General features: G+C 41.0%; 2 protein-coding genes across 2 annotated transcripts; both read left to right on the forward strand.

Annotated features, from left to right (window-relative positions):
• Window positions 1-8: 8 nt before the first annotated feature.
• Window positions 9-4,754, forward strand: LOC307091158 (uncharacterized protein). Its single transcript, XM_079758070.1, has 3 exons — window positions 9-373; window positions 601-3,539; window positions 3,699-4,754. The coding sequence occupies exons 1-3, from the start codon at window positions 280-282 to the stop codon at window positions 3,888-3,890; spliced, it is 3,225 nt and encodes a 1,074-aa protein (XP_079614196.1). The 5' UTR covers window positions 9-279; the 3' UTR covers window positions 3,891-4,754.
• Window positions 4,755-5,518: 764 nt separating this feature from the next.
• LOC307078611 (uncharacterized protein) lies at window positions 5,519-12,641 on the forward strand. The gene is made up of 2 exons (XM_079740510.1): window positions 5,519-5,871; window positions 7,129-12,641. The coding sequence occupies exons 1-2, from the start codon at window positions 5,784-5,786 to the stop codon at window positions 11,634-11,636; spliced, it is 4,596 nt and encodes a 1,531-aa protein (XP_079596636.1). The 5' UTR covers window positions 5,519-5,783; the 3' UTR covers window positions 11,637-12,641.
• Window positions 12,642-12,658: the final 17 nt, after the last annotated feature.

The raw sequence follows: 12,658 nt of genomic DNA on the forward strand, positions 1-12,658 counted from the left end.
AACATGGCCGCCTTGGACCCGTCTCAGTTTCCCACGGAGCAAGATTCTATCATTGACGAGAATACGGGATCTGGGAGAATCTTCGGTATATGTCAATCGGAATGTAATCCAACGCAGACGGATACAACGACAAGTGGAAATATCTCGGATTGCTTTAGCGGCCAACAGGATGCCCAGGCTAGCAGTGACAGTGCTAACAACGTGAGCCTTGCAGAGTCTGACGGTAAACCACAAGCTGGGATTTGTGAAGATCCGCTGGATAATCTTGCATCAGAAAAAATGGCAAGTGTCGACAGTCCAAGCGACATGAAGCCTCGTCTTCCCGTATCTGGAACTGAAGGCAGAGACTACGACGTGAAGGACGACGAGTGTGGTATGCTACCGATTATGCATTATAGCGTTAGCGATTAGCGTTAGCGTTTAGCATTAGCGCTCACTGTGACTTTATTCCATTTACAGTGTATCTTAACATATGCTTTCACATTATAAACTAGTGCATTGTCTCATTGTTCGTTGTCTGTTGTCAACATGACATACTACAACAAATTGAAGGGCGTTATGGACGTGAAGTTATTAATTTAATGCTATGTTTCTTTTCAGACCGAAAGGACAACTTTACGAAACATATGGTGCAGCCTCGTAAACTTGCTAACGATACATCTGATGCAGATGGAGAGAAGATCGACCCAAACAACTATATTCATGAAAAGAGCCATGAGAATGATGCGTTGAATGGGCTAGAGCTGGACATTAATAGAAGAGAAGGGATTGGAAATTCTGTGGACAGCATACCTGGCTATAACATAGGTCCTAAAGGGAAACATATCAGGTCGAGTCTGCAGTGCAAGGACTGTGGGAAAAGGTTTAATCGAAGAGAGACATTGAATCTTCACCGTCACTTCCATGCACACAATGACCCCGCACCCCTTACCTGCAAAGAATGCGGTTTGACCTTTCAGGACCGTAGCAGTTTCATCAAGCACAGAAAGGAACACAAAGAGAAGGAGCAACCACTTATAAGTTTGAATAAGGATTCAGCCTCAAGCGAGGGGAGACGGTTTACATGTGCAAACTGTAAGACATTGTTTTCTACAGTAGATGAGCTTAGGGGCCACAATTGCAGCAAATATCCAGATAAACCTTACCGCTGTCCCCTGTGTGGTCGAGAGTTTCAGTTTAAGGTGGCTATCCCGAGGCACATGCAGATACATTCGCTTGAGAATATTTTCCAATGCCAAGAGTGCAACAAACATTTCTCTGACGGCCCGACTTTCCGTGCGCATCAGAGATGTCATGCGGCCCTGAAGCCATACGAATGTCTAGAGTGCGGTATGGTGTTCAAACATTATTCAGTAATGGAAGATCACCGTCGTAAGCACACAGAAAACATGCCTTCCCACCATTGTTCTGTTTGTGGAAAGACCTTCAAGTACAGCAGTCTTCTACATCAGCACCAGTATCTCCACACAGGTCAGAAACCATTCTGCTGCCCAGAATGTGGTAAGAAATTTGCTTTTGCCCAAAACATGAAGGCCCATTACCGTCAGCATAGAATATCCACCACTACCTATCTAGTGCCTCCTGACCAGCCCAGCAAACAAGACCCAGTGCCTACACCCGAACCTGCCAATGGACTTGGGAAGGAGAACACAGGCCAGAGTATAAAACCAAGGCGAGTATATAACTGTCCTCTGTGCCCCCTGAAGTTTACGATTCCGGCCAACCTGAGAGCCCACATGCTGATACACGAGGCAGAGTATGAAAAACTGGACAACTCCCCGACAAAGGAGACCAAACCTATGATCTCGGAAAAGGGCTACAACTGCCCTCAGTGTCCAAGTATCTTCCATAACAAGCTCAGCTATTATGGACATTTGTTAAAAGCCCACAGGTCTGAATCTCACTATTTAGAGCAGGTGACTGCTGATCAAAGTCAACTGAGACGAAGAATTGAATGTCAGAGTAAGTTACACAAGTGTCCACAGTGTAGCAAAATGTTCCATCAACGCTCTGTGTTTGAGGCTCATATGCGCGTTCATTCCAAGGAAAAGCCATACCAATGCAATGTGTGTGGCAAATCATTTAGATGCAACAGCTACTTGCGGCAGCATCTTATCATCCACACAGGTGAGAAGCCTCATAAATGTCCAGATTGTGGTAAAGAATTTGCCTTTCTTCAAAACATGAAGACTCATCTAAAGTTGCATCAGGCAAAACCCTTCCGTTGTGGCAGCTGCCACAACTTTTACAGTGATGCGGCCCAACTTAAACAACACATGTTGTCCCACAAACGTCCAAAAAGACATAAGTGTCAATTTTGTGACAAGAGTTTTACATTAGCATGTTTGCTTCGTGATCATATTAACACGCATAACGGAGCGAGACCTCATTGCTGTGCTGTGTGCCACAAAAGCTTCTCTTGGTTAAGCAGCCTTAATGTTCATATGAAAAGACATGAAAGGAGATTAGCGTCATGCCCAGTGAGCAGTTCAGCCATGGTGGCTCCTCCGACGCCGAGGGACACAGACAGAGGCCAAAATGCATTCCAAACACAAGCTCCTATGCTGGCAGCCCAAATAGAAACAAAACAGGCGGAAAAATGCTTGTCAGAGAGTTGTCCTCCAGTCCAATGGAAGGTGGATGGAGGTGAAGTATTGCCTGTTTTGTTGGCTCGGAAGTCAGATCAGCCCCAAGTGCTCACACAGTTTGATGTCTCAATGCAACACCACCACAGCCCGTTGAAGTCCCTTTCTAACCCTAGTTCAGTTCCAAGTTTGAAGACATCAAGCATTGCAAAAAAGAGCTCGATTTTGATTTCTGGTTCCCTTCAAACAGCTATGCCCCAAACTGTCAGTCCGTCTTTAGATAGTGAGGTAGAGAAACAAAGGCAAACCCAGCCTGAGAAGTGGAGAGGCGTGTGCACTTCAACTGTTATGGACTCAAATAGCTCTTCATTGCATCACGTACCTCTCTCATCCGCCTATGTGGACCGAGCAGCACTTTGGAGTGTAAAACCTAATCCAGTAACTTCATCTTCACAGGTCTTTCCAAGTAAGCAAGAATCGTCTACATCCCCTACAAAAGATGGCTTTAATCCACATACAGCAATTCCATTCACTGTTAGCCAGTCAGAAAAAAGAGTAAATGGAGGTGAGCTGCCAAAACAATGGTCCCCAAGTTTAGCAGTTTCGTCTTCAGCTCTATTAGACCAAAACAAGGCTGTGTTAAGTACCCCTGCATCTCTCGACGTATATAGCACATTGGGGGACATGCAGACAGCTACAGGCATTCCAAAGACATTGAAACCCTCAGACAAAATGGGTGTTAATCCTGAGTTACAGTTGCAACTAAAGCCAGGCGGGACAAATCGGACGTCTCCCCAGAAAGTTCCTATGGCTCTACCATACCAGCCTCCCCATTTTGCCCATGGACTAGGACCTGCTGTTTGGCGTTTCCAGACGAATCATGTTGGACCTCAAGCACTACTCCCTGGACACTTCAAACCAGGAAACGCACAGGAACTGCAGCAAAAACCAATGGTAACTGGATCTCAGATTATCCTAAATCAAGCTTCTCCCTTTTTTTCTCCTCCACTTGCTCCTCTACCTCTTCCACTTTCTTTGTCTGGCTCTCACTCTCTTCATTCTGTTGCTGCACCTCCAAGACCTCCATACCCAAATCTTTTTTTTACACCACAGGCAGTGATGAGCCCCCAAATGCCACGGACGCTGCCCCTACCTCTCAGCCCTCAAACAGGACCGCACAATCTTGGTGGCCGTTTACCCTTCGCACCAGAGGGACATCTACAGTGCATGATATGTGGGCACTCTCTTCCTCGTGAATTTGACCTAGAAATGCATTATCTGCAACATGCTCAAGGAGAGATTTGACATTGGTAACTTGGTCAATGAGCGTAATTGAAAATAATTTGTTTCTGCACAACTTAAAAAGTTATCAACATTTTAAAAAAAAATTCAAAGGCACATTAGGAGCTTGCGGTAGAATGTGTATTTGCATGTCCTCTGATACCCATTTAAAGATTCTTGTTTGACTTTGAATGCATTTCTACTCATTTTTAATGGAAATAAACCATCAATTTTAGGAGCCTAGATGTTCTGTTGATTTCAAACTGGGTCTTTGCAGGAGAACTATTACCTTACCATTACTTTCCTTTTGGTGCACTGTCAAATGTATAGTATATTTGCCTTTGTAGGGCCGTAAAGTTTAAGCCCCCCCCTCCATCATTCATCATTCATCATTCGAAGATGCTTAGGGGATGGGGGGAATGTGGAGGTACTTAACCATAAGAGATGGTCTGTTATGCCATTGCATGATGGGGATAGGCCTAATATTATATATTTTTTAAATGATAACTTGCATTATGGCAAGTTTTGTCTTTACCACTAACAATTTTCTACTGCAATAGGTGATGGAGTAATGTTCATGGTTCCACTGGGAATCCCTAATGAAATTGAGATGCCTTTCAGATTGCTATTTGAAATATATTATTTTTAATACACCTGAAACTTCCAAGTAACATTGTCTCACAAGTGAAAATGTAAATACACCAATGATTAACATTGGTTAACATTTCTGCTAATTGTGTGTTTTGGGGACTTTTTAAAACTTGTCTGAGTTTACCTAAATACAGAATGCCATCTCCCTTGTGATCCTGTTATTGCCAAATACAATTTGGTATCCAGCCTTTAGGTAGCTCCCCAGTAGGGAACGGATGTAATGTATAATTGTATAAATAAAACCAACATTGTGAATAAAAAAAGGTCACTTATCATTGTTAATATTGTGAATTGTTCTACCCTACTTTTGGGGTAGATATTTGAAATAAATAATTCTCAGATTCTCCTAGGCTATTCTGTAGTCCTACTGAAGGGATAGGTTTCATATTGAGTGAATGGTTTCTTAGTGTTTGGACAATAAAATTCGTAGGTCATATGAGCATATCAGGCGCAACGTCAAATAACTGTCAATATTCTGAGGTACATTAAATGATATGTTTAGTTTTATTCTGGGAATACTTAAAATATAAATTATTTTTAACCACAGAAGCCATTTGATATAATGAATTTAAATTTGGTTGACTATTATGCTTAAGCAAGCAAAAAATAAAACTTGGCAACGGCTGCGTGTTAAACCAAAGAGTCTGGCTTAAAATTATAGACAGCTCTATTAGCATATTATAAATGCCATCATCCGTGATGCTCGGGGAATTGTAATTAAACTGCAGGGATAGTTGTTGTGAGGGTTGTGAAAGACAAAAATATGTACAATTATGTTTAATTAAGATTGTTAGAATAACAAGTACCCCATGCTTTACAATTGTTCTCAAAAACGAGTAATACGATTTTTGCTGCACTGTATGATATTGTTGGAAATTGACACATTACGTAAACGTGGTTGAAGAGGCCGCGCATGCGCATTCCAACGGGCACATTTTGCTAGCAGCAGCATCAGCAAGCTAAGCTAAGCTAAGTAAGCTACCATCCCTTACCATCTCAGCCAATATCGGTGGTTATATTCGGATGGCTAGTTTTTGCATTTAACATTGGATTATTTGTGTTTTATATATTTTTTTATTATAAAAAGGAAATATATGAATTTCACCATTCAACTCGTAGACAGAGCACTCGCTGAAAAAGAGTAAAATTAGCTAAATATGGAACAGAATACGGCCTAACCGGGTTAGCCATAGAACGTGCCTTGGGAGACACCAAGCACTAGCAAATGGTCACACAGCGGGTTAAAGGAGGCACGGAGGAAGCGAGATGGACCGAGGAAATACGCACTGCAAGTCAGACAAACCACCCCAAAATAAGGGCGATGCGTCTGCGTCTGCCCTGGACGTTGTTGATGGTAAGTGTCCATGTTAACACGATGTAAGAGTACCAGTTCATCATAGGCGGCCATGTCGTTAGGCTAGTTGGTTATGTGTGCAGGCCTCCACAACATGCAAAATGCCTTGTGTATATTCGTGGAATAGTACAATTAATCACTATTTTTTTAGCGCTGGATTTGTTGTCACTACTAACGACAATTTGTATTATCAAGCCTCGTTTAATGAAAACAACTCATGATACACAAGTTAAATGTTTTCTTTTACATTTCTAGCTTTGCTTAACGTTATGGATAAAATCTGAAAGAATGTAAGCAGTGGATTTGTGTAAGTTATAACTGTAGCCAAACGTGTTTAAGAGCAGACAACTATCACAAATGCACCCTGTATTTATGAGCAATAATGTATGACAGCTCTATCTCCTGATTTATTTAAAATGGATTTCATAAACACTGCTGGCGCAGTACTTTTGAAACAGTGTGCGGGTAAAACGTGAAATATGAAATGTCTGAATCCAATAACTATTCATGTTTTTATGTATTTATACAACAAGGAGCAGCAATAATTCCATTTCATTTCCTAAACACTTCATTGACTGTGAACAGATACTGTACTTTACTACTCTATTTTTGTTGCAACGCAACACTACGGCCTCGAGATTTGAAATATGAAATTTGCGGAAATTTGTGTTGAATGGAGGGAATAGATCTATATATTTTTACTGATATATATAAAGGTTATAACCATATTATGTACATCGATAATCATTTTGAATTCAATCTCAAGGCTGAATGATGTAGCCAGTTTGCTAAGAACCCAAGTTTATTGTTGACCTCGCCTGTGTTGAGATGTTAATAAGACTTTGGTTGAACTCCCATAGCTGCATCTTTGTTTTGTCCAACACAAATAACTGCATACGATCTGCCCTGGCTTGTTGGTTTCTCAAATAGTTCCTTCAAACAAACAACAAAAGTTTAATTTATGTTTGTATTCCACTTTGCATGAAATTTATAGTGTCATTTTAGCCCTTAATATGGAACACTTTCTGAAGTCATTTTGGGATTATTCACATGTTACACTAACATAACTGCTTGTTTGGATGACCTTGGATTCATGGTTATATATATGCAAATTAGATATATGCAGACAGGATCATGATTTATTGTTCATACACTTCTCTTTGTTAGGCTTTTAAGAACAGTAAAAAGACACAATTATTTCCCCTTTTCTTTAAGTTGCTCTGATCTGCTCCAATGTATACCCTTTTCTACTTCTAGGGGATGGGGATTTCTGCTGTCAGGATTGTGGAGAAGATTTTCAGGAGGAAGGAGCCTACTTGGACCATCTCCATCAACACTCTCAAGAAAACTGCCCTGTTGTGAAAGGCGATGGACAAAAAAATAGCTCATTGGTTCAATCAAATGACCTTGACTCCCACGTGTTAAAGCGGCATGGACTATCTCCCCAAATAGATATGGTCAATCAGAAAACTTCCTTGATGACAAAACAGCATGTTTATGAATGCTCTGACTGTGGAAAATCCTATGGGGTAATTGGCCACTTTCTCAATCATCAACGCTCACACAAGCAAGCTCCTAAATCAGTTTTTCATGAACTTGAGCAACTGAAGAAGAAGTCGTTTCAGTGTGAAACGTGTGGTCGTAGTTATTCACGTGCATCAGCACTTGATGCTCATCGCCGCTGTCATGAAGGAAACCTAGTAAGGTCACGGAACCAGGCCATAGTCGATGTTTTTCAGAATGAAGACCCGGTTGTGGAAAATGAACACACTGAAACCCATGCCATTGAGCCACTTGAAAACCTTTTTAAATGTTCATGTGGTAAAGCCTTCCCTGCCCTGTCACGCCTGAAAACCCACCAACGATTTAGTCGAAACACTCAATGTTCGCCAGAACAGCTTAAAGAGGTTAAAGATGTCAAAGATAAACCAAAGAAACTCTTTCACTGCAGTGAGTGTAAAAAGGATTTTAACAGACATATTGCCCTGGTCCAACATCAGCGCTGGCATGCTAATTCAGCTGAAGCTGCAAAAAAGTTTCCATGTGAAGAGTGTGGAAAGGTTTTCATGACGTTAACATTCTACTTTAAGCACCAGCGTTTGGTACATAGTGGCGAGACTCCCGCAAAATCATTCCTCCATCAAGTATGCCAGCTACAAAAGAAGGGTTTTGAATGCAAGGACTGTGGGTTAAAGTTTTCCCGGGCCTCAGCCCTTCAGTCCCATCAGCTTCAACACACCGATGTCTACAAAGACACAGAGAAGGAAGCCCAAAAGCCCTCTACTTCACTACCTCAACATACCATCATGGAAAGCAAACCAGAAGAAACCAACCAATTGGCAGCCATGGACGTTGACTTGACTGACAAGTTGGACAAAGGTATTGATTTGACCCAACACTTGGACGAAGAGGTCAATCTGCAGGATAGTTTTCAAAACTCTTTGACTGAAGTCTCCTATGTTATTGAAAGTGATGAAGATGCGGAGGGTTATGAAACCGGGGATTTTAATGTTGAGGTGATCAGCGATAGTGAATCTGAGGAGGATCCTTCCCGCAACTTACATCCTGACCTTGAGTTGCTGTGTGAATCAGATCAGGAGATCAAAGAGGAGTTGGAAGCTGAGGTTGAAGTTTCACCTACAAATCTGGTTTTAAAGCCAGGGATGGATCTAAAAATTGTACAAATAGACTTTGAGCATATGGAGCAACCCAGCACCCCAGAAATCTTTGACATGGATAAAAGTGCATCGGAAAAATTTGATTGCCCAGAGTGTCCGCGGTGGTTTTCTAGTGCTTCGTCCTTGAGGGTTCACAAAATGTGGCATGGAGTTCATAGGAAAAGGAGATGGACAGTAGGCCAGCATGAAACTAATAGTAAGGTGAAACGCAACGAGCACATACAAAAGCACAAGGATGAAAAACCTTTCAAAAGTGTCCCGGACCAGGTTGATGGACTAGAAAAAAGCTTATTTTGCAAAGATTGTGGGAAGTGGTTCAAACGCATGTCTTCCTTCATCTCTCATCAACAGAATCATCCTAAAAGAAAACCCTACCCATGTCTAGATTGTAACCTATCCTATGCACATGCAAGTGGCCTCTATAACCACAGGAAGAATTGCCAAGCTCAGAATAAAGAATTGGACCATGCTTCATTAAATGAAAAAGTGTTCAATCCAAAGAAAACACTTTTAGGCCCAAAGATTCATCATTGTGGGCAATGTGGTAAGGGTTTCTGGTCTTTAGGAGCGTACTCCCACCACAAGCAGAGTCCAGAGCTTTGCTTAGATTTAAGGCCGGGAAAGAGCCCTTCATCATGGAAATCAGCTCTAGGACGGCCCCGCTCTATCCGAAAGGTAGCATGTCCTGTCTGTGGTAGAAAATTCCGTCACAATGGCATTATGAAATCCCACATGCGGAAACATGAAGATGGGAATCATAAATGTGACTTGTGTAGCAGGTCCTTCCGTCTTTTCTCAAGCCTCCTCAGACATCAGGTTGTCCATACTGCTCACTTAATTCCTCCCCCTATTAAGTCCTTCCAGCATCAGGTTGAACAGGTGAAAAAGAATACATACAGCTGCCCCGACTGCGGGAAACTGTTCTCACGTGCCAAGGCCCTTCAGTTTCATATGAGAAGTCATGGATATGACACTGGGTACTCACCATCTTCACCGAAGTCCACTGTGACAATTGAGGCTCTTCAGTGCCCTACATGCCTTGCGCATTTTAACAATAAGTCCTCCTTACGAGCTCATCAAAAATTATGTATCAAAAGAGACCCTCAAGAAGTTGATGTTATAAGCACATCAGAAAATATGTTGAAGTGCTCCAGCTGCCCTGCTACTTTTAAGAGTTCTGTGACTTTCCAGGACCATATTAGGGAATGCAGAAAGATAACTTCAATTGGCGATGCAGAAGTCAAAAGAAAGGGAGTTACGGAGGAAGTAACTAATTCTTCAAAAGAAGAGGTGAGCTTAGATGAGAAAAAGTTGGGAAACCGTGTGGCCTCATCAAAAGTGAACCACTCTGGTCCATCTGATTTGAAATACAAATGTAAGGAATGTGAAAGAAGCTTTTCAGTGGTCGGAGCGCTGAATTTCCACAAAAGAATTCACCTCCAGGGTCACAAGTCAAATGCAAAAACGTCTTTGCCTCTTTTGCCTCTATCAATAACACCCAAAAAACAGGAAGAGCAAATTAAAAGGCCATTTTACTGTTCAGAGTGTGGACGGCGATTCTCTTCAAATTCAGCTCTTGGTACTCATAAAAGATGGCACACGGATAAGAAATTTGCAGGCTCTCTACAAAAAGATGATGAACCGGACATTGTTTCAAACCGGAAGATAGACGAAGGACCTTATCACTGCACCAAATGTGGCAAGAGCTTCTTCTACCTGTGTGTCCTCCGACGCCACCAGTTATATTACCCCCCCTGCCAGACCAAAAGTGAGCCACTGATTGATTCAAACATAAATTTAGACGGCAACAGCAAAAAGTCTGAGCCTACATTTTCATGTCCGCAATGTAATATGTCATTTGTACGTGGTTCACTTTTAGCTGCCCACTATGAACATCAGCATAGCAAGAAACATCCACATAGCAAAACGTCCTGTGACCCTGAACAAGAAAAATCAAAAAAAAATCCAGCAGCCAAAGTTGGCAAACCCCTTGATTCCCCTTCCTCAGTCCTCAAATCTAAGCTTCACCAGTGTCCTCATTGCAGCATGAACTTTACAAAGGCCAGAGGCCTTCGTGCACATAAATGGCAGGCCCATTCTCAGAGCAAAAAATCAAGTGTTGGCATTAAGCTAAGTAATGAATCTATCTCCTTGAGCTGTAAGCCTTTAAAAAAGGGAGATATTTCGCTGTTAAAAGTAAGTCATCCTGTTGCAAGTAAACCTACAGTTGCACAGAAAAAGGCCAGTGCTGGCAGAAGAAGGAAAAAGGGTAGATCTGGCCTCCCAGCTTTCAAATCCATACCTTGTCTTGACTGTGGAAAGAGATACAGCTCTGCTGGAGCTCTTTACAATCATAAGAAAGTGTGCCTGGAGTTTAAGAAGGAATTAAAGGTGCCCAAGCAAGAAATCCAGTTTCCTGAACCCGTGGCAGAACTTCCTGCAGCACTGGGTCGTCCATCTGAGTATACAGTGAAATGCCTTTTCAAGTGTGATAAGTGTGGAAAAGCTTTTCAGACAGAAGAACACTTGGTAGCTCATAAGATGAAGGCAAAAAGTCGGCCATATTGTTGTGCTCTCTGTTGCCATAGTTATTGGACTGAGACCCAACTGCAACAACACCTTGCTTGGCATGATGAGATTCGCCGACGTCTCCCAATCGAGCTTCGTTATAGACTGAGCACCGCTATGACCTCCAGACCTTCAAAACCTATTTTCCAATCTGCTGGCAAGAAAGACCACTCTCAGTCTTTGAATCAGAACTTGGCCAGTTGGTCACAAACTAGCCACAAATGCCAACATTGTGGTAAATCCTTTCTTTCACCATCGGCGTTACAGAGACATGAAGCTCAACATGGTGGCAATGGCTTGTTTCATTGCTCTTTTTGTCCAAGGACTTTCAGTGACATTCAGGACCTCATCGATCATCACCAGGAATGTATGGTTGATGGCAAAATGCAGAGAGATGACCCAGCTGCTGTTTCATCAGGAGATACAAATGGCCTTACTTGTTTTGAATGTGGAACTTCTTTTGCAGAAGAAGTCGAGTTGCAACAGCACTACATTGAGCATGCCCATGGAGCACATTAGACACACTTAACTGATAGGGATTTAGGTAAAATTGCATTTGATTGTAAAGGTATGCCTGTATATAATATTGGTAAGCTAAAGTTAGCCCTCAGATGATCCTTGTTAAGGTAATCAAACTGCAAATAATGAGTTTAGTTTTTTTTCTTGATATTACTTAATACTTTTAAAATGTCTAAGAATGAATAGTTAGCTTTTCCTTCTTAAATTCTCAGGCTGTTCTTCACACTGGACTGAAAACATAACATGCAAATTGAAATGTATTTTTTTTTCTTTCTAAGTTTGAACTAAAAGCATAAATTTGTATTAGACGGGTTGACATTTAAGGGATTATGTAATTTGTCATTTTGGGGAGTGCAATTTACATGCCTAAAAATGTATGTCCATCCATTGCATTTGATTAAATATAGGTAAATAAATATACATGCATATTGAAGGAACCCATTTATGCATGTTTCTGATTACCAAACTCCCCAGAAAGTGTAAAGCCAAGTTTGAAAAGTTCTTATTTCAATGCTTGAAAAAGATTTATTCGATTATTCGATTTTAAATATGCACAAGAGAAAACAGTAATTTAAAATAACCCTAAACACAATTATTATTTTTTTAAATTTATTATATTGATTGAAGAATTTTGTAAACAGTGCAAATAGAAAAAGTCGTTATTTTATTTCTTCATTCTCACAATTCTTAATACAGACTAAATTTGCTCTACATCCTCTGCTGTACAGTATATTTACAAGATTTCTGACATAAAAGCTGTACCTTTTCAATGTAATGTGTTGCGATACAATGCTAGGCTGACTAATTAGAAGAATTGTTTTAATTGCGGATAGTTTTCAGTGTTGTACCATTGGTTTAGTGAAAAGTAAAGTATTAATTAATATAGGAGCACAGTTCTGTTATTTTTTCTTCCCCAAAGGATCAAACGTGTGGCTTTTCATTCCTTCTTTTCAACTTAAGGAAAAAATGAAGAAAATAGTGAATAATAAATCTAAGATTTATTTGACTGAAATTGTTGTCTC

The sequence above is a fragment of the Pollachius pollachius genome (genome assembly GCF_949987615.1).
Source record: "Pollachius pollachius genome assembly, chromosome: 1".
NCBI lineage: Eukaryota > Metazoa > Chordata > Actinopteri > Gadiformes > Gadidae > Pollachius > Pollachius pollachius.

Bases quoted from the DNA above. Each gene is read 5' to 3' on its own strand.
- LOC307078611 (XM_079740510.1), top strand. From the start codon at position 5,784: ATGGACCGAGGAAATACGCACTGCAAGTCAGACAAACCACCCCAAAAT. The intron at 5,872-7,128 runs GTAAGTGTCCAT...TTCTACTTCTAG, and splicing joins TGCCCTGGACGTTGTTGATG to GGGATGGGGATTTCTGCTGT.
- LOC307091158 (XM_079758070.1), top strand. From the start codon at position 280: ATGGCAAGTGTCGACAGTCCAAGCGACATGAAGCCTCGTCTTCCCGTA. The intron at 374-600 runs GTATGCTACCGA...GTTTCTTTTCAG, and splicing joins CGTGAAGGACGACGAGTGTG to ACCGAAAGGACAACTTTACG. The intron at 3,540-3,698 runs GTAACTGGATCT...TTTACACCACAG, and splicing joins AACTGCAGCAAAAACCAATG to GCAGTGATGAGCCCCCAAAT.